The following is a 19583-nucleotide window of genomic DNA, read 5'->3' as shown; positions in this document are numbered from 1 at the left end:
CTTGGAAATCCTTACTCCATGCTTTCAGTTTGCCTTCTGATGATTCCAATGACTTATCAATAAGGGAGGTGTATATGTCAGAAATAGCACCTTTTTGAAAGGGTTCTTAATTATGACTTTTTCTAGTAAAGATTGGGCAGGTGTCCTCAGAGATTGATTTTGACTTGAACTTATAAAGCTCTTAAGCTGAAATAAAAGGATTTAAAAAATAATTAAAATAAAAACAAATAAGAAACACTTGTTTCTAACCGCTTCATAAATAATGAATGAATAAGAAAATAATAATATAAACAAAAATATTTCAAGGAGCAAAATGAAAAATAAATATGATAGTGATAAAATGCAGAATATTTTGCATGATATCTAATAAAACGTCAAAGAGGATAACTTTTATTTTATACAGCTTAACCTGAAAGTAGAAGATCAAACTTTTATTCTGAAGGCACAGCCATTTAGTCCAACATTAAAAGCTTCACACACCTGAAAGGTGACATCAACTTCAGCTAAGCCCCGCCCACTGCTGTAAATCTTAACACGCCATTGGTTGTAGAGAAAAATTCCAATAACATCATCCAATCAGAGAAGAAGAAGGGTTACATCACTGAAATACTACAAAAGTATAACTGATTTTTTTTACTGTTATTACAGGAAGTTGTCTGATTTTATTTGCTGACTCTTTAAGCTGAATGAGACTTCTTTGAGGTTTATAAGGTCTAAATATTAAACATGTCTCAGACAATAACTGTATGAGATCTAAGCAGTAGATTTAGATAAAGGCATTAAAGCAGAAGGGACTGTGACTCTAAAGTGAACCATAGCTGACTAGATGAACATTATACGGTATTGAAAAAACCTGAAACTATAAACATTGAACATAAAGACATCAGGGAGATGTTACTGAGGGAATAAATCCTCATCATCAATCATAACTTAGCCCTAAACTTTGATCAGAGGCAGAGGAAAGGAAGCAGCGAATGAGTGCGGGGTTCATCCCTCTGCCTCCCTTAGTTTCCTTCAGGATGACTGAGTTTATATCCAGCTCAGCAGTGTGCACTGACTCATTGAAGGGCAGGGGCAAAAAAACAACAAAAAAAAGGCACATACATCGTGCAATTTTGCCTCCAAAGAGGACAGTCTGTCATATTTTAACCAGCGATGAGGGCAGTTTGGAGTGCTCATGGCTCTCAAGAGGGCACTTTAGTGCATGTTTCAGCTCTTTAAAGGGCACTCTAGTGCGCTTTTCAGCTCCAAAGAGGGCACTTTAGCGTGTTTTGGCTCCAAAGAGGGATCTGTAGCACACATTTTGGCACTAAGAGGGCACCGTAGTGTCAGCTGGTCAGTCAAAGAGGGGAAGCTCATTTTTTTTCCGGCCAACATCATAAATTTGTTTGTTTATTTAAACGTAAATTCTACCCTCTGTTCCTTCTCAATAAAATGATCTGTAACCCTGTTGTATTAACCAGGTGTTTTTTCCAGGGATTTTACCAGAGTTCTCTCAATGGCCAGCAGAGCTAGACTGCTTAAACGGCCTTGACCCATTGTGTTGTGGGTGTAAGACTTGAGCTGCTTTAAACAGGAGCTCCTCTCTACACCTGCAGGCTGTAAGTGTGAGTGACAGGGGGAGAAGCTCCACAGCTGGAGCTGTAGCTGCTTATTGGTGAAAAGAGAGAGAATCTTTAAACACAACGCTCGTCGTTTTAAGAAAAGTAAATTCACTGGGGATCGATAAAACCTCTGGATCAGTTCAGAACAACTGACGGTAAAACTGAGAAGATGCTCTGGTGGAGGGTTGTACTTCAAGATCTCTGACTGGCTCATTTCACTGTCAATCAAAAAGGGATTCAGCCTCAGACAGATCATCCAATCATCATGCAGAAGCTCAGCATCCAGGCCAGCCCACTGCCTCATAGACCCCCAGGGACGCTGAGCGTCCGATGGGCGGGACAAAGCCCAGAGTTTATCCAATGACCGTCCAGTTTCCACAGTGGAACAACCCACTCTACGCTTCCCCGCTGAAGTCAGAAGTCGCTCAGCGTCCGACTGTGTTTTGTTTTTGTTATTTTTCCTTGCTAGGCACTGCACAAGTAGCTGCCTGTTGCAGCAGCTCTCTCTTCTTTGTCCATTTCTTGTGATTTTTTTTGTCTCTTTTTCTTAATATTTGTATTTGGAGTGGATCATCACTTTGTTTGGTTCATTGTTGGTCACGGACACCAAACTTTTTGTGTCTTCAGTGATATTTTTACAACTTTTCTCCTGTGTTTGTCTGGAGATCCTACATGTAACCATGGCTGCATTGTTTACATGTGAAATCAGCTGTTAGCCTGTAGCATGTCAATGCTAACTAGTGTAAGGCCAGATGATTTCCCTCAAGGTGAGGAAGACGAGGTGAGGACGACGTGCTGGATCTTAGGTGTGAGCTGGGAGGTGACGACGTGGACCTGTCCTTCCATCCATCGTTGTTGGGAACGTGGGATCTATCTCCGGTAGGATAGACGAGCTACCCAGCGGCATCGTGCTGTTCACGGACATGGCTGACGGAGCTGACATTGGAGGAGCTTCGCCTGCTGTGAGCAGACAGGATCCAGGAGACAGAGACTGAACAGACTGCTGGGGAGGCTCAGTCCTGGACCCTGTGGAGGTGGAGGCTGGCTGGGCTGGAGAGTTGGAGCTGTCGTCATCTGTTTTCTTATGGACCTTTTTGCACTTTCTATACACTTTCTTACTTTTGTTTTCTTGATTGCTGATGTGACTCCTGAATTTCCCCTCGGGGATAAACAAAGTTTTTTCTATTCTATTCTATTCTATTCTATTCTATTCTATTCTATTCTATTCTATTCTATTCTATTCTATTCTATTCTACTAAAGCGTTGAGACGCTGAGGGGATGAATGAGAAGGAGGTGGAGCCAGTTACCTGTGATAGGAGCTGATTCTGAACTAAAGATGAAGGAATTCTGGTAGGGCTGCAGCTATCCAATATTTTAGTATTCAAGTATTTTACTGAAAATTTCATCGATTAATCGAGTAATCGGATAAAACACATTTTTGTTAAATTAAAGAGCAGTTATTTTTCAAATGAAAATTTGTTTCAAGCAAGTGTAAAATCAAGTGACTTTGGGTGATAAATCCCAAGTTCCATGCGATCTGATGAGATATGAGATACAAGCAGCTGATGCAGATCAATACATGCTTTCATATCAGTCTCCAAACTCCAGAAAAGAAGCTAGATTTGTTGCTAGTCGCTGTTCTGAAAAAGAGGTAGCTTGAGAGGTCTGAAAACTCTCTAGATATGGCGTCAGCTCTACTTGAAATACCACTCTTTGATCTTTTTTAAAATCAAACGATTCCTCGAGGCGGAGAACATTCCTCGATCATTTTTTGTAATCAAGTACCTCGAATTATTCGAGGAATCGTTTCAGCTCTAAATTCTGGCTCATATTTTGTCAATAAAATGAACACAGTAGTACATATCACCACTTTTTTAGGGACATTTTAGAGGAAGCTGAGCTTCCCTTTGCTGTTAGAGCAGTCGCCACTGCTTAGTGTGTTATTAAGCTCCAAAGAGGACAGTTTAACATGTTTTCACTCTGAAGAGGGCACTGTAGCGTGTGTTGTAGCCATGTAGAGGGTTAGGGTGAGCGCATTTTAGCTCCAAAGAAGAAACTTTGTGCCTGACTAGTGTTTTTCAGCTCCAAAGAGTGCACTTCAGCGCATCTTTTATCTACAAAGAGGGCACTTTAGCACTTTAAGCTCCAAAATAGGCAACTTAGTGCCATCTTAGCTCCAAAGAGGACACTTTAGGTGGTTTTTTAGAATTTTGGTCCCAAAGTGACAAATTAGAGCGCATTCTTGAGAGCGCATGGCTCTTCAGAGGACATGACAGTGTGTGTAATCTACACAGAGGGCACTCAGTGCTTTTTAGCTCCAAAGAAGAAACTTTCAGTGCGTTTTGTCTGGAATGAGGACATTTTATCCACTGATACAGGGACAAACAGGATCTTTGCTCTGTTTGTACATGTGTGATTTAATCAGGGTGAGACCCAGCTGTGAACAGACTGAGATAAGCTCTGAGACCCCCACCCTCAGACCCCCACCCTGACTCTGCTGATCAGCCATGTGACAGGTGAACCCTGAGACCCACTCCTCAAACTGACTCTGATCAGAAACATCAACACTGAGAGAATCACATATACAGTATTAGACTGAAGGCTGTAACAGCGCCCCCTGCTGGTGACCACATGCAACAGGAGTTTCACTTTCAGGACAGGAAGTTAGATTCACTTTTTAACATCTGAATACTTTATCAGTGTGTGTGATGGTGTGTGTGTGTGTGTGTGTGAGGTGTGTGTTTGTGATCCACTCTGCAGCTCCTCATGATTCCTGCTCCTCCTTCTCCTCCTCCTGCTCCTCCTGCTGCTCCTCCTGCCGCTGCGCCATGTGCTAATCAGCTGATGCGTCTCAGCCGCCTCTATTTAACTGCTGCTGGGTCCAGATCCGTCTCACCCAGCTCAGAGCTGCTGCTGCCTCCACACACACTCACTCACACACACACTCACTCACTCACACACACAGCATGCCTCCGTTCAGCAAGAGCCAGCCGCAGACCAAAGCCTTCAAACAGAGGAAGAGCTTCGGTATGTCTGACAACCCACGGAGGACCACCGGGTCCAGACCCTAACCCCTCTAACGGACTCTCCTCTCTCTCTCTGCAGCTACACGGAAACAGGAGGTGGCGGGGATCCGCTCCAAGTTCCCCAACAAAATCCCGGTAAGTTCCCGGAACAGCGGTGATGTGAGTCTTTGCAGCTGGTTTTCTGTGCGCTCACCTGGTCCCGGGTCCTGCAGGTCATCATCGAGCGCTACGACAAGGAGAAGTATCTGCCCCCGCTGGATAAAACCAAGTTCCTGGTCCCCCATGAGCTCACCATGACTCAGTTCGTCACCATCATCAGGTAAACCGAGCCGGATGTGGATTTGCATGTTTGAACCAGGACCAGAGGCCCTCATGTTTAGAGTGTTTGACAGTCAGAAAAAGTTAGTTTCATGTGAACGCTTCCTCCAAACGCTCAGAGAGCTCATCAGAGCAGCATTTCCCAGCTCACACTGCGGCCTGCAGAGCAGATTTACCCAGGAGCAGGAATTCTTGATTGAAAAATGGCTTTAACAATCACACAGAGGATTGATTCAGGCCAGGCTGTGGGGTAATCCTCAGGGGGTAACTGTGCCCGGTCAAAGTACGATCACTGAAAGTGCATGTTCAGTCAAAGGCCTCAGTTTTTCAGCTGATGAAACGTTTCGACTGTTTCTGGGTTTGAAAATGACACAAGTAGAAAAAAAGCTCCAACTTCTGGGAATGGGTTCAGTTAAAGTTCCTGTTTGTGTCCCTGAAGACCCAGGTTTTTATTCTCAGGGTCTGAAAATATTACTGGACGAATCTCGACAGGGACAGGAGGAGTTCCTAGTCTACATCTGTGCTGATCAGGGCCGGATTTAAGATTGAAGAAGACCCGGGGCCCGGGCCCAGATGTGTGACAGATTTTTTAGCATGTGTAAAAATACAAGGATTAAAGTCTCTCAGGAGCCACAAAATCTACTTTATCTTCACAATAAAGACAAAAAAGTGGAAAAAATCTAAAATCTATACAGAGTTAAAATTACTAAAAAAATATTAATACACTTGTTTAGTTTTTTTAATATCATAAAATGGTAAATGTGATGTTCAAGTTTTTTTTTTTTTAATTGCAAAAAAACAAACAAACAAAAAAACTTCAGTTGATGTTTAAAATTTTGGAAAAATTAAAAAAATAATAAAAATAAAAAATAAAAATAGAAAAAATATTTTGAAAAATCAAAAATAACCTCAAATTTTAAACAATTTTGAAATTTAAAAACTTTCAAACATTGAAAAAAATAAATTTGCAAAAATAAAAAAAAAGTTAAATTGATGTTTAAAATTTTTGGAAAGATTTAAAAAAGTTAAAAAAAAAAAAATTAAAATCAAATCTAACCAAAAATTTTAAGCAATTTTGAAATTTCAAAACTTTCAAACACTGAAAAAAAAAAAAGTTTTTTTCTTGTCCCACCACATATCAATCATGTATATTATTCCTGCATGTTGTCAGTTGAATGAATCCATCCACACAGAATTAAAATCTGTATTTTCTTCCAGATTAGTCTTTTTGTAGATTTAGTTTTTTTTATTTATATTTTAAATAATTAAAATAAACAATGCAGAAATTCGATATTTTTTGAAAATTTTAACATTTGCAAAAATTCTTAAATTCTTTTTTAAAATATCAAAATATGCCAAACTTCTAAAATTGAAATGCAAAAATTTACCAAATGTTTGTTTCAATTTCAAAAATTTAAAACATGCAAAAAAATCAAATCAAATAAATTAGATACATTTTAAATAAGACACATTTTTAAAAGAATACTTGAAATCAATAAATAAAAACAATAAAAATAAAAATAATAAAAAATAAAATAATGTTAATAATGATAAAAAAACATTGATATCGTTAAACTCACATCTTCCCACATATCAGTCATTTATATTAACCTGGCATGTTGTCAGTTGAATGAATCCATCCACACAGAATTAAAATCAGTATTTTCTTCCAGTATAGTGTTTTTGTAGATGTAGTTATCTTCCCAGGGCTGTAAAACTTGAGGTTAGCCACAGGTGCATGGAAAGTTGGTGGGCTGTTGATGTTGTAGGAGGTGAAGTAGAGCGGTGGCAGGCTTTATTGACAGATGGAATGAAGATTTAGTTCAACTAAATGTTAACACAGGATTTTATTTAGTGTCAGTGTCTTTAATCATCAATACCCTCTGTAAGAAAAATAACTATTCTTTATTTCATGAATATTTTTTTAAAGCTACAAGGAGCCACTGCAGAGGAGTCACAGGGCCGCATGAGGCTCCAGAGCCACAGGTTGAAGACCCTTGGTCTCAACTTTTAAAATGTGACCACCTTGGATTACACTTATTGATTAGTTTGCTTTAGTGAAGTGAAATGACACCAACTCATTAACTGCACCTCAACACCTGACAACGGTATCTTTCTTTCTGATTATTACCCAAGCCTGTTTGGGTTATTCCCACCTGTCGTCACATTATCTTTCCATCATTCACCTCCTTTGGGCTGTAACTTCACAGAGTAACGTCGAACACTTTTCAAAAAGATTCACAAACCAGAATTGTTACCTGGTTTAATCACAGCTGCCATTGTTATCGTGGTACTTTTTGTCCAAAAACCTCCTAATATCCATGTTAACCTCCGTCTTCCCATGCAGGCTGTTTCACACAGCTGCTGCCCTCTCTGTTGGACTCCGGTATTGCACGTTACTTCCCCAATTTTTTGGGTAAAATCCAGATTAGGGCTTTTCAGAAAACCTTCCGAGCTGGAGCCCAAGTAGCTCCCCCCACCCTGCTCCTGGTATTTACATGTTGGTTTTGTTGTGTTGTTGTGCAGTTATTCTCAGTAGACCAACAACTCCCATGTTCTGAGTTAAAACTACAGTTTGTCATCAGTTATTTATTTTAGTTTTAAACATTAGCAAAGCCATGGAGACATAGCTGTTAGCCAGCTAGCATCCTCTGCTGAAAGAACGGAAGAGTCAGTTGCTGTTCTACTTTCCAGAAAACAGGAGTTGCTCGTCTGTTTAATTTGTAAGTGTTCAGAGCCAAAGCAACAACATAAACAAGCTAACAGCAGAAAACCAGCAGCTGTTAATAAATCTGGGTGGTTTTAACTTCAATTAAAAGCTGCCTCACGCTCGTTAGAGACATCGGTGTCCTTTTAGGGGAAATACGGTAATTCTGCCTCTGAGTTCAGGAGTTGTTGGTTTACCTCGGCTAGTTTAGCAAGGAGGGTTACTGACCTTTGACTTTAAGTCATGATGCATAGGGTCCCCTTTGGTATGGAAGCTCCTTAGGTTCATATAAATGAATTTATCCTCAGACACAAGAAAAGATTACGTTTTGTATCAGAAACCGATGCGTTTTTAAAAAAGTGGCCGATTTGCTAGAAACACCCTGAGCCTGAGGGGAAAATTGTATCTTTGCTTCTGTTGTAGCTACAGAGACGGATTTGGTGTCAAAGTCCAATGCAAATACAAAGAAATCCAACAAAACAGGTTTCAAGTAAAAAAAAAAAGTTCAACTCTGACTTTTTAACTTTTCTTTTCCTTCAAAAACTTGAAACCGTCGTATTGAAACAGTGCAGCTTCTTCTGTAAGTCACGTTTATCTAGTGAATAATGAGATTTTGTTCAGCTCTGAGTCGCCTGAGCAGATCAAGGGGGTGTCTGAAAATTGTTTTCTGCCCAATAAAAGTTGGAGCCTGGGACTTCTCAGGTCCAGGAAGTGTCTGATTAAATTAGTCATCGAAGCTACAACAGAAGCAAAGATATGGGCTCAGAGTATTTTTGGTAAATCAGCCAATTCTAAAAAAAGAAACGTGTCTATTTCTGATACAAAGAGTGACTCTTCTTGTGTTTCAGGATGAATTTATCTCTTTGGCCCTGAGGGGCTTCCATACCAAAGGAGACCTTTGTATCATGACTTGAAGTCAAAATCTATTTTTTGGGTTTAACCTCCTGAGTGATCCTGTCCATGCTGAGTTCAGAGGTAATATAACACGCAGGGGCGTAGCTACAATGAGGCAAACACAGGCAGTTGCCTGGGGCCCCAAGATTCCCAGGGCCCCCCAAAGCATCTCTTAAAAACTGATTTATGAAGTTCTCTTCAATTGAAAGCATTTCTTTTTTCTAAATCTTACTTCACATGCTTCAAAATACGTCAAAGGTTTAATCTTTAATGATGGTTTGGGTCCTCCCCCTCCCTTCTTATTCAATGGGCTATTCCATGTTACAACACATCTGAACATTTGATTCAGGAAGAAAGTGGTAAAAACACTTTTTTTCCCCATTTTTTTTCTTATTTCCAACCAAGTCGGAAATAAAATTAATGTTGCTCTGAGATCTGAGATAAACATATCAGACTTTTAGGATTTTTAGGACTTTATCTAGCCCAGGAAACAGGATCATTTTCTCTAAATCAAACTTTTTGAGTTGGTGATAAACATTATTGTATAAATCTCTTTTTTGGAAACATAACTCACTGGACAGGGGGTCAAATAAAAATACATTCACTTTAAAATAATAGTACCAAAAAGTATGGTAACTGTAAATATCACCTCTTTCAGTAGATTTTTTTCCAGTTTGATGTTGTGCTTGATATTTACATATTTTTTCTTTACTAAATTATTTGTTTCAATATTTACCTATTGTAATGTTTTTCACTTCATACTTTCTTGTTTGTTACTGTTACTCTGTAAATTCCCCACTGTGGGACAAATAAGCTGTCAATGGACCATAAAAGATTTCAAATCCAGGACAAAGTGGACTAAATGATGGATTCACTTTTTTCTAAATCAAACTAAAGTACAGAACTTGAGGAAATGCATTTAGTTGCGTTAAGTTAGCATGAACAAGATTAGCACTGTCTCATGCCTTGATTCTAGGAAAGAGACAGTGGACCCAGGGAAGGCCAGTCTAGCTCTGAGGAAGAGGAGTTACAAGGACATGGAGGGCCCCATTGACTGGGTTTGCCTTGGGCCCCCAAACCACTAAATACACCCCTGATAACACGCAGAGCTCAGTCTTGCCACTAGAGGCAGGCGTAGATCAGCAACTCCTGCTCTGTGATGCTGTAAAGTGACTTTTGGGAATAATTTAACAGTTTCTGGTTCTGGCAGAATCTGAAAGTAGACTTCAAATGATCTGTTTGTTTAAGCTGAGTTAGAATTGTTGCTGTCCACACTAAACTTTGGCAAAGTTGCAAAAAGAAGCAACTCACAGATGATTTCTAATTTCTGAACGAGACCTTGGTGCGAGCTTCATGGAAGAAGCTTTGCAACTAAATCACTCGCTTCAAAACTACCAAACTCTGTTAAAGAAGAACCATAATTATCTGCAAAAAAGTGTCTGTTTTGCTGGAGTTTGGTTTTAATGGTGCAGATCAATGACAGACACTCACATAGAGATGATGGTAGACCAACAACTCCTTTGTCAGTGGGGTCTGATAGTCCTGTAAAGAATCGTGTTAAACATGTAATTGCAGAACTCTGAAGTTGCTGGTTTACTGCTGCCTTGCTCAGTTTCTGTTGTGTCATTTGTCTCTGAATTGACTGTTTCAAGCCACAAACGACACAAAAAGCCCATAAACCAGACACAGGGGTAGACCAAAAACTCCCACGTCTGAATATTATACGACCGTAAAATGACCGTAAAATGACCGTTAAAGCGCCGTTTTTTTTTCCCAGTGGAGTTCGATGACTTTGAAGGAGATTGTAACAGCTGTTTGTGGATAAAGGACTTGGTTACTCATCCTGTTCAGTCAGTGAGTGATCAGAAAGATGTTGGGGTCGGTCTATTTCCTGGAAATGTTTAAGAAAAGACACAAACAAAGCAAAAACAACTTGCTCCTTTTGAGTCGAGATTCGATCACGTTTTTGTTTCTGCTTCTCCAACTCTGACACAGAAACCTCAGGGAGTGCTCTGAATTTTTCAAACAGCTTTGCAGTTCAATCTCTGGATTTCAGGACAAGTTTTAGATTTTATACCTTACTTTAAAAACTGACCCAATTCTGCTTCTTAATTTCAGGAATCCAGCGTTGAATTCTGTTGTTTTGAAGTATTAAATTATCATTCCAGAAACTGTTTTTCACCCTCTCTGGTTAATCCGTGGATCATTTCTTTTTGACTATTTCTCAAGTGAAGGTGGTTTAGACCTGGGAGGATTAGCCAACAAGGGCCGAGTGTGCAGAGGGAACATTAGGAAACTTTAAACCTTTTATTGGCTGTGAGCGCTGGCACCGCTACAGCGCAGGATCAACCTTTAGTCTGGGTTTACTCTCGCTGTGGAGCAGCTGCTGGCACATTTCAAGAAGTGTTTTTGTTTTTCTTGTTGAATTATGTTGAAATATTTGGTGGATTTAGGCCTCGTCCGCATGTAGCAGATATCCATACTCTCGTATCCAAAGCACACGTCAACAACCTCTGTCATTAAATGCTACACTTTTTAAATAGTTAGTCAACAGTTGGTTGAGACTCTTAAAGGATTTTAGTTGAAGTTTCGTGTTTTGAAATTTTCTCCAACAGAAAGACGGCTACACATCTGCACAGAAACGGCACATTGCTGAACGCAGCACAGTTTTAACCTCTTTTAACCGCTTTGGACAAAAGCGTCTGATAAATGAAACTGTACAAGTTGCAGTCTGTAGACATAATTATCATCTTTAACTTTTCACATTGTCTGGTGTTAAAGGGAAACTAAAAATAGCAAAAATCACAACTATCGGAGAATCACACTATAAATTGAACAGGCACCCCAAAAACCGTAAAAGAATCAAATTGTGAGAAATGAATGTTGTCCCAGTTTTAGTTTTTAATGAAGTGAAACTGCGGTTTAAGGTTTCTCAGATACCCTGATACCTGCGTGTGGGCATGGCCTTTGTCTCACCTGCAGATGAGACGCAGATAAAACTGTGCTACATTCAGCAATGTGCCGTTTCTTGGCAGATGTGTAGCTTTCTTTCTCAGTAACAATTATGGGAACTTGTGCTGTCTCCCCCTGCTGGTCATTTATTGTTATGGATTTAAGAGCCTTTTCCATTAAACGAGCTCTCCATGAGGTTTATTTACTGCAGATGGTGCTTTACCGTTCTGTTTCAATGCATAGTTATGATCTACTGTGGGTGAAAAGCACTATAGGGCGCTACCGCTAGGCTAACTTTGTACCTAGCATGCTTTGCTAATTGAGGCCCTGCACTGTAACATGAAGTAATTATACCCTTTTATTTTTGCTGTAAACATCAGCTGTCTGAAAAGGTGGTTTCTGGTGTTTCTACAGGTAGCCTCTAGTGGGCGCTCAAGGAACTGCAGCTTTATTTTTTTTTTTATATCTATACTGGAAAAAAAATAAATCTTATTAAGTGTTTTTGTCTTATTTTCTATAGAAAATATCTTTTTAGACTCAATCTGAGCCACATTCACCTGACCAGTCTGGAAAAATATCTAATTTTAAATTATTTAAAGACAAAATTGTACCATCACTGATAGTGCATGTTTAATCAAAGGCCTGAAATTTTTTTTAAGAGGGAACATTTTGACTCTTTCTCGGTTTGAAAATGACATGAATAGAAATAAAGCTCCAACTTCTGGGAAATGGATTCAGTTAAAGTTCCCGTTTGTGTCCCTGAAGACCCAGGTTTTTATTCTCATGGTCTGAAAACATTACAGGACAAATCTCTACAGAAACAGGAGGAGTTCCCAGTCCACATCTGTGCTGATCAGGGCCGGATTTAGGATTGAAGAAGACACGGGGCCTGGGCCCAGATGTAAGACAGATTTTTTAACATGTGTAAAAAAACAACAAAAAAGGTGCCCCTTTAAAAAAAATGCAGCATCTCAACCAGGAGTCTGTGAGCTTCACTTCTAATCTTAAAGGCAAAAAAGTAAAAAAAAAAAAAATAAATCTTTACAGAGTTAAAATCTGCTGAGAAAATATCAATACTTATTTAGATTGTTTAAAAAAAAATCATAAAATTGCACATGTGATGTCTAAGTTTTTTTTTTTTATTTTTTTTTTATACAATTGCAAAAATAAATAAATAAAAAAAATGGTGTTTTTAATTTGGGGAAAAAATAAAAAATAATTTCAAAAAGTTGCAAAAAAAAATGTAAAAAAAAAAAGTCCCCAAATTTCAAAAATTTTAAAATTTCAAAACTTTCAAACATTAAAAAAATTGAATTTCTGTTTGTTTCTTGCCGATAAGGTTTGTTTTTTTGGGACTAACGGTCTGAAAATTAGGTCTGAATTACTGTAACAAGTTAACAAAATAATCTGCCAATGGGACGAGAGAAAAGTTACTTGCATTAAGAAATTATTACAGTCTTAAGCAAATTTCTCTTCTTCCACTGGCAGAGTTTTTTTACTAGTTACAAACAGCTCAGACCTCATTTTTGTCTATAAATAACTTAAAACAAGACATTTTTCTGGACTGTTCAGGTGAATGTGGCTCAACTCAAGTATAACATGACAAATTTTTCTCAAAGTTAGACAAAAACACTTGATAAGATTTCAGTTTTTGCAGAGTGAATATTTTTTCATCGAGGTAGATGAAGGTATTTAACGCCGACTCATCCTGAAGTCGTCTCTTTCTGTTTTCACTTCTCTAACATTCTGGAAGTTTCCTCTTTTTCCTCCCTCGGTCACGGTTACTCAGCAGAAACGGAGGAATGAAGATGTTTTTGAGTCAGAGTCAGATGTCTGCTCCGTGATTGGCCGTATCTCAGGGTTGAGTTAAAGTTAATTATGTCATCAGAAACAAAGCGAGCTCTGTTCGAGGGATCAGGACGGGACTGGAACCAAACCAGCCCGGCTCGCTGGCTTCAGACTCTGAGCGCGGCTGTTTGTCAGACCGTGAAGCAGGCGCCGACACTTCTTTAACTGAGAGGGATTTCATTAAATCCATCTCCAGTCATGTGACCAGCTGACGATCAGAGGAGACACAGACCATATCAGGTCCAGGTGTGCCGTCATCAAACTGGTTTAGGATCTTTTACCTTAGAGCGGTCAGACTCTATGTGACCCTCGTGCTGCTTTCAGGTCCGGTCTGGATTTCTCAGATGTTGTTATCCAGCAGGGGTCAAAGGGTGAAATGTGACGGACTACTTCCTGTGGATTTATCTTAAACGTTTTGTGTGTGATCAGGTTGTCTCTGGTGTCTCTTTAGGGTTCTACAATATTCTTATGTGCCTTTGACCCTCATGTGTTCCTTTAATTTATGACCCTTCGAGGGCACTAGGGGTCAAAAATGTCCCCTACCAAAAACTGATATAAGAACAGATCAATATTTTTTTCTCATTTTTTTGCTCAAATCTGATCAACTTCAGTCCCAATCAAAAATATAAAAGTTTAGCTTTTTTTTTATTGTTTTAACCTTTCAAAGGCCCATTTAATTAAAAACACTGTTTTTATTCAATAATAAAAAAGGAGTTAATTTTTTTAGTATTAAAAATATTTATATTTTTTTTTAGATCAGCTTAAACAAACATAAAATTATTTATTAAACTGATTTTGATGCATTATTTATTTATTTTTTTTGGAGTGTCAGATTTTTAATTTACAACCTTTTAAGGACGTCAGAGGTCAAAAATGTCCTCTACCAAAAAGCTGATATAAAAACCACGGATTAATATTTTTCTACTTTTTTTTTTTGCTCAAATCTGATCAACTTCAGTCCTCATCAAAAATACCAAAAGTTTAACTTTGTTTTATTGTTTTGACCCTTTAAAGGCCCATTTAGTTACATATCACTGTTTTTATTTAACTGTTTTTATTAATTGATAAAAACATTTTTTTTTTTTTACATAAAATAGATTTTGAGTTTTGTTTTTTTAAGATCAACTTAAACATAAAATGAGTAAAAAAAATTTTTTTGATGCATTCTTTTATTTTTATTTTATTTTTTTTTTGCAGTGTCAGATTCCGTATTTACAACCTTTAAGGACATTTGAGGTCAAAAATATCCTCTACCAAAAACTGCTGTAAAAACACAACCGATTTATCTTTTTGCCTCAAATCTTTCAGTCAACTTCAGCCCTAATTTAACAACACCAAATATTAAATTATTTGGATTATTTTAACCCTTTAAACACCCATTTGTGTTGTTAAAGTAGTTTTTCCCATTAAGAAATGTGAGTGTGTGTGTTTAGATGAAAAATGGGAAAATTGTCTCCTCTCATAGTGAACAGCAAAAATGACAAATTGAACTTTTTTTCTCCAAAATGTGCAGTGACTGGGCTTAAACTGTTTTTATGATGAGACTAAATGGGACATATCTGTCCTGACGTCAAAGGGTCAGAAATGAAGAATCTGACACAGAAAAAAAAAATAAAAAGCATCAAAATCAGTTTTATTACTGATCTTTTTTTTTTTGTTTAAACCTGATCTAAAAAAAAATCCTGCTGCCGTCAAACATTTTTAGCAAGAAAAAAAAAATTAAACTTATTTCGTGTTTTTTTTTTCCAAATCAAAATGGTGACACCATGTAATCAAACAGGCATTTAAAGGGTTAAATGATTTTAAAAAATAGATATTTTTTATATTCCATTAGGACTGAAGTTGATTGAAAGATTTAAGCAAAAATAATCAATGTCTTCACAGCAGTTTTTGGTAGAGGACATTTTTATCCTCTGTTGTCCTCAAAGGGTCGTAAATTTGACCCCAGTGTATCGCTGACCTTAGAAAATTTTGAAATTTGAATTTTGATTTCTTTTTTTTTAAAATCTTCTCACAGTTTATCATCCTATGTGGAGTAACAACCAAAATCACTTCCAAAAATTGAGCAAACAATGAGCTGAAGGGTCAAAATGTCCCTGATGACCTCTGAGGGTTAAACTAGTGGACTCATTCCATCCTGCTCTGATCTCCTGGATGTGGACTGGTCTGATCCGTCTGATCAGGTTGTCTCTGGGCCGTATTGATGGTTTCTCTCTGTCTAGCTTTTAGTCGCTGACTTCTTTGGTTCCTGTTGGCCTCGGCTCATCTTCCTCCTGATGTTTGGCCCTCTCTGGTTTTATTTTTGGGGTCATATTGTTATGAAGTTGGGAACGCCGTGGAGCTGTGTGGAGTTGAGGTTTTCTGGGTCACTGTATCAGAGGTTTAATTCTAATTCCATAAAACATATCTGAGGTGAGCTGCTTCACCGCTAAGATTTCTGAACGCTCTTTCCTCCACCATCTTTCCGTTAACGTGACGTCTCCAAACTGAGGAGCTCTGGTCTCAAAGTGTTTTCCTGATTCGAGGGCGTCTCTCACGCTCTGAGGTTTTCAGTTTGAGTAATTTCCTGACGGGAAAATTCATGAGAGCTGACTTTGCAGAGAAGAAAGGAGACATTCTGGCCCCGTTCCCAACCTCCACCCTGAAGTCTGAGCTAAACCCTCACAGACTTAACGAGCGCCGGGCGCCAAGGTGCCGAGCGCCGGGCTCCGAGGGGCCGAGTGCTGAGTGTGTACCGAGTGGAACAGGGAGTGAGTGGAGACTGAGGTTCGTCTGAAACACGGCGAATGATGTCAGCAATAACAGGAAGAGAGGCACGCTCCACCTACAGGTCAGAGCAGGATCTGAAGAAATCTGGATTTTACAATCTTTACACAAACTCTGGAAAACACACACACAAAAAAACATTTCTACTCCATAGTAGAGGAAAAGCTTCATTTAGCTGACAGACCCAGACAAGAGGACAAAATAAAGGTGGGACAGGAGTTAATAAAGCTGCTCTACTTTCATCAAAATTCAAAGTTTTTAGTTTTTTAATTTGTTTTTTTCTCCCTGCGTTAAAGCTTGTGTAAGGAACTCTCAGTTTGCGTCAGTTTTGGCGCCCCCTATGAACAAAATGCTTCCAATTACACAGTGACGCTACATCTAACAGTTTTTTTTTTTTTAATTATCATTTGAAGTAAAATTAATATTTGAAATAAATTTAGTACATTAATCTCATACTAAGAAAAGCTTTAAACACTGAATTAAGTTATTTATTTAAAGCCTCTGTGAGGAGTTTCTCAGTGATCCTGAGAAAGTCTCTCCTCTAGATACATGCCCAATCCTCATTCACACTTTAACATGAGATTATCAGCGCTAATAAAGGTTTTTGCTAAATGATCAGCTTCCTGATCGGGTCGAGCAGGACCAGATCGTTCAGTCTGAGTCTCCATGACAACACCACGCCATCTGATGAAGTTTAGCAGAGAGCAGAAAAAAAGGACAGAAGAGCAAAAGATGTGTGAACAGGAGATTTATAAAGCACGAGCTAAAGGGTATAGGCTAAAACTTCAGCTAAATGCTAAAACACAGGCTCAAGGTGAAAACATGGGCTAAAGACTAAAATGGTAAATAGCATCCTTCTAGAAAAATGAGTTTTTTATGCGTTGCCGTTTTTCAGGAGTGATAAGTTTCCAGATGTGTTAATAAATATTCAATAGAAACATCAGCCATCTTGAAAAAGTTTGCCATCAGTAAATCTTTTGTCCTGCTAACATCAACATGTGATGGATTATTTTAGTTAAAAGCTGCAGCACTGTGGAACAGACAGGAAGTGCTGTCTGTTAGCATGCTAACATGTCTGTGGCACCACTCTCTGTTAGCATGCTAACATGTCTGTGGCTTGCTGTCTGTTAGCATGCTAACAAGTCTTTGACTCCACTGTTTGTTAGCATGCTAACGTTTTTGTCACTCTGCTGTCTGTTTGCATGCTAACATGTCTGTGGCTCTGCTGTCTGTTAGCATGCTTACACATCTTTGACTCCACTGTTTGTTAGCATGCTAACGTTTTTGTCACTCTGCTGTCTGTTTGCATGCTAACAAGTCTGTGGCTCTGCTGTCTGTTAGCATGCTAACATATATGTGGCTTTGCTGTCTGTTAGCATGCTAACATGTCTGTGGCTCTGCTGTCTTTTAACATGCTAACCTGTCTGTGGCTCTGCTGTGTTAGCATGCTTACATGTCTATGGCTCTGCTGTCTGTTAGCATGCTAACATTTCTGTAGCTCTGCTGTCTGTTTGCATGCTTACACATCTTTGGCTCCACTGTCTGTTTTTCATGCTAACGTTTTTGTCACTCTGCTGTCTGATAGCATGCTGACATGTCTGGGTATGCTGTCCTTTAGCATTCTAACAAGTCTGTGGCTCTCCTGTCTGTTTGCATGCTAATGTGTCTGCCACTGCTGTCTGTGAACATGCTAACATGTCTGTGGCTCTGCTGTCTGTTAGCATGCTAACATGTCTGTGGCTCTGCTGTCTGTTAGCATGCTTACACATCTTTGACTCCACTGTTTGTTAGCATGCTAACGTTTTTGTCACTCTGCTGTCTGTAGGCACTAACAAGTCTGTGGCTCTGCTGTCTGTTAGCATGCTAACATGTCTGTGGCTCTGCTGTCTGTTAGCATGCTTACACATCTTTGACTCCACTGTCTATTAGCATGCTAACGTTTTTGTCACTCTGCTGTCTGATAGCATGCTAACATGTCTGGGTATGCTGTCTGTTAGCATTCTAACAAGTCTGTGGCTCTGCTGTCTGTTTGCATACTTGCATGTCTGTAGCTCTGCTCTCTGTTAGCATGCTAACACGTAGCTTTGCTGGTCTAACGGGAGCAGAAATCGTGAGAGCGCCTGATTTCAAGGTGTCATGTGTTGGTGGTGTGGCGTGCAGCGATGGTAACACGGTGACAGCTCCATGTCTCTAACCCCCCCCCCCTCCTCTGTGTCCCTCAGGAACCGGATGGCCCTGCTGCCCACCCAGGCCTTCTACCTGCTCATTAACAACAGCGGGCTGGCCAGCATGTCCCTGACCATGGCCCAGGTCTACAAAGACCACCAGGACGAGGACGGCTTCCTGTACATGACGTACGCCTCGCAGGAGGTGTTTGGATGCTAACCGCTGAGTGTTTTAGATTTTATCTGCTGGTAAAGACTCTATCTGCTGTACATAGAAAATAAGCTGTATATATTGTAATATTTGTTATATATGCTGATTGTATGAGATGGATTTTAATGAAAGTATGTGGATCCAATAAATCTTAAGTCAAAGTCAGAGGAGAGTCCGTTTCTCAATGAGCTGCTGTGTGAGGAAAGATGACGGGGTGCAAAAAGGTTTTGGAGCCGCTCCAGAGGATTTCATCAGCCGGCTGGAACGGCTGCAACATAATCCTCCGAGGAAATGACCCGGCTCAAAGTCCTCTCACCAGGGCGCTTGTTTTTGGTCCTCACAGGCTCAGGTAGTTGTTTCAGGAGTCTGAAATATAACAGGAAGGACCCCGATTGGTTTTAGACGGGGACCTATGTATGGGCTGCTCACACACCCCTCAGATCCATGTCCTGCTCTGGGAGAAGTCACCATGAAGACTGTGGACTGGGGTCTCCACAGACTGCCCCCCCTGGTGGCTGGCTGCAGTATGACTCCACCTCAGAGTCAGGGATCGTGGTTGGAGCTGAAGCAGCTTCCTGGGGCCTCAGAGACAGGGCTCCAAGAAGCCAGAAACGGGGGTCCTGGAGGTGGGTGGGACTCCTAGATCAGGGACCAGCTGATTTCACTGATTACCTCACCTTCAAGCAGAGAGCAGGGACTAATCAGTGAAACCAGAGGCCGGCAGGACTCAAGTCCTGTGAGGCTGGAAAAAGTCCAGTACCATAAGAAGCAAAGAAGAACCAGGCTGAGGTTTGACAAAAACCACACGAGCTGGACCACATGGACTGGACCAAAGAAAACTGGAGGAAGGTCTTCTTCTCTGAGTCTAGTTTTCAGTTGTCCCTCCACCAGATGGTCTAACAGTTAGACCGAGACCTCGTGAGGCCTTCAAGCCACAGAGTGTCACACCCACTGTGGGATTTGGTGGCGGATCAGTGAGGATCTGAAGGAGGGGGGTCTTCAGTGAGGCTGGACTCGGGCAGATCCAGGTCTGTGTGAAGGATGTATTGAGGTGTGGACGAGATCATCATGGAAGAAAAGCTGCTTCCTTC

At 39.8% G+C, this 19583-nt stretch overlaps 1 protein-coding gene across 1 annotated transcript; it reads left to right on the top strand.

The window, feature by feature from the left end:
• The first annotated feature begins 4467 nt into the window (after positions 1-4467).
• On the top strand, positions 4468-18601 carry map1lc3c (microtubule-associated protein 1 light chain 3 gamma). Its single transcript, XM_074696535.1, has 4 exons — positions 4468-4632; positions 4711-4766; positions 4844-4950; positions 18339-18601. The coding sequence occupies exons 1-4, from the start codon at positions 4572-4574 to the stop codon at positions 18499-18501; spliced, it is 387 nt and encodes a 128-aa protein (XP_074552636.1). The 5' UTR covers positions 4468-4571; the 3' UTR covers positions 18502-18601.
• Positions 18602-19583: the final 982 nt, after the last annotated feature.

The sequence above is a fragment of the Halichoeres trimaculatus genome, unplaced genomic scaffold (genome assembly GCF_033239565.1).
Source record: "Halichoeres trimaculatus isolate MK-OKI-2021-1 unplaced genomic scaffold, fHalTri1.1 fHalTri1_scaffold_2, whole genome shotgun sequence".
NCBI lineage: Eukaryota > Metazoa > Chordata > Actinopteri > Labriformes > Labridae > Halichoeres > Halichoeres trimaculatus.
Note: the sequence above shows the minus strand (reverse complement) of the source record. Positions and strands in the feature narration are given on the sequence as shown.

Coding starts and splice junctions, on each gene's coding strand:
- map1lc3c (XM_074696535.1), top strand. CDS start 4,572: ATGCCTCCGTTCAGCAAGAGCCAGCCGCAGACCAAAGCCTTCAAACAG. Junction 4,767..4,843: donor AGTTCCCCAACAAAATCCCG/GTAAGTTCCCGG, acceptor CGGGTCCTGCAG/GTCATCATCGAGCGCTACGA. Junction 4,951..18,338: donor CAGTTCGTCACCATCATCAG/GTAAACCGAGCC, acceptor TGTGTCCCTCAG/GAACCGGATGGCCCTGCTGC.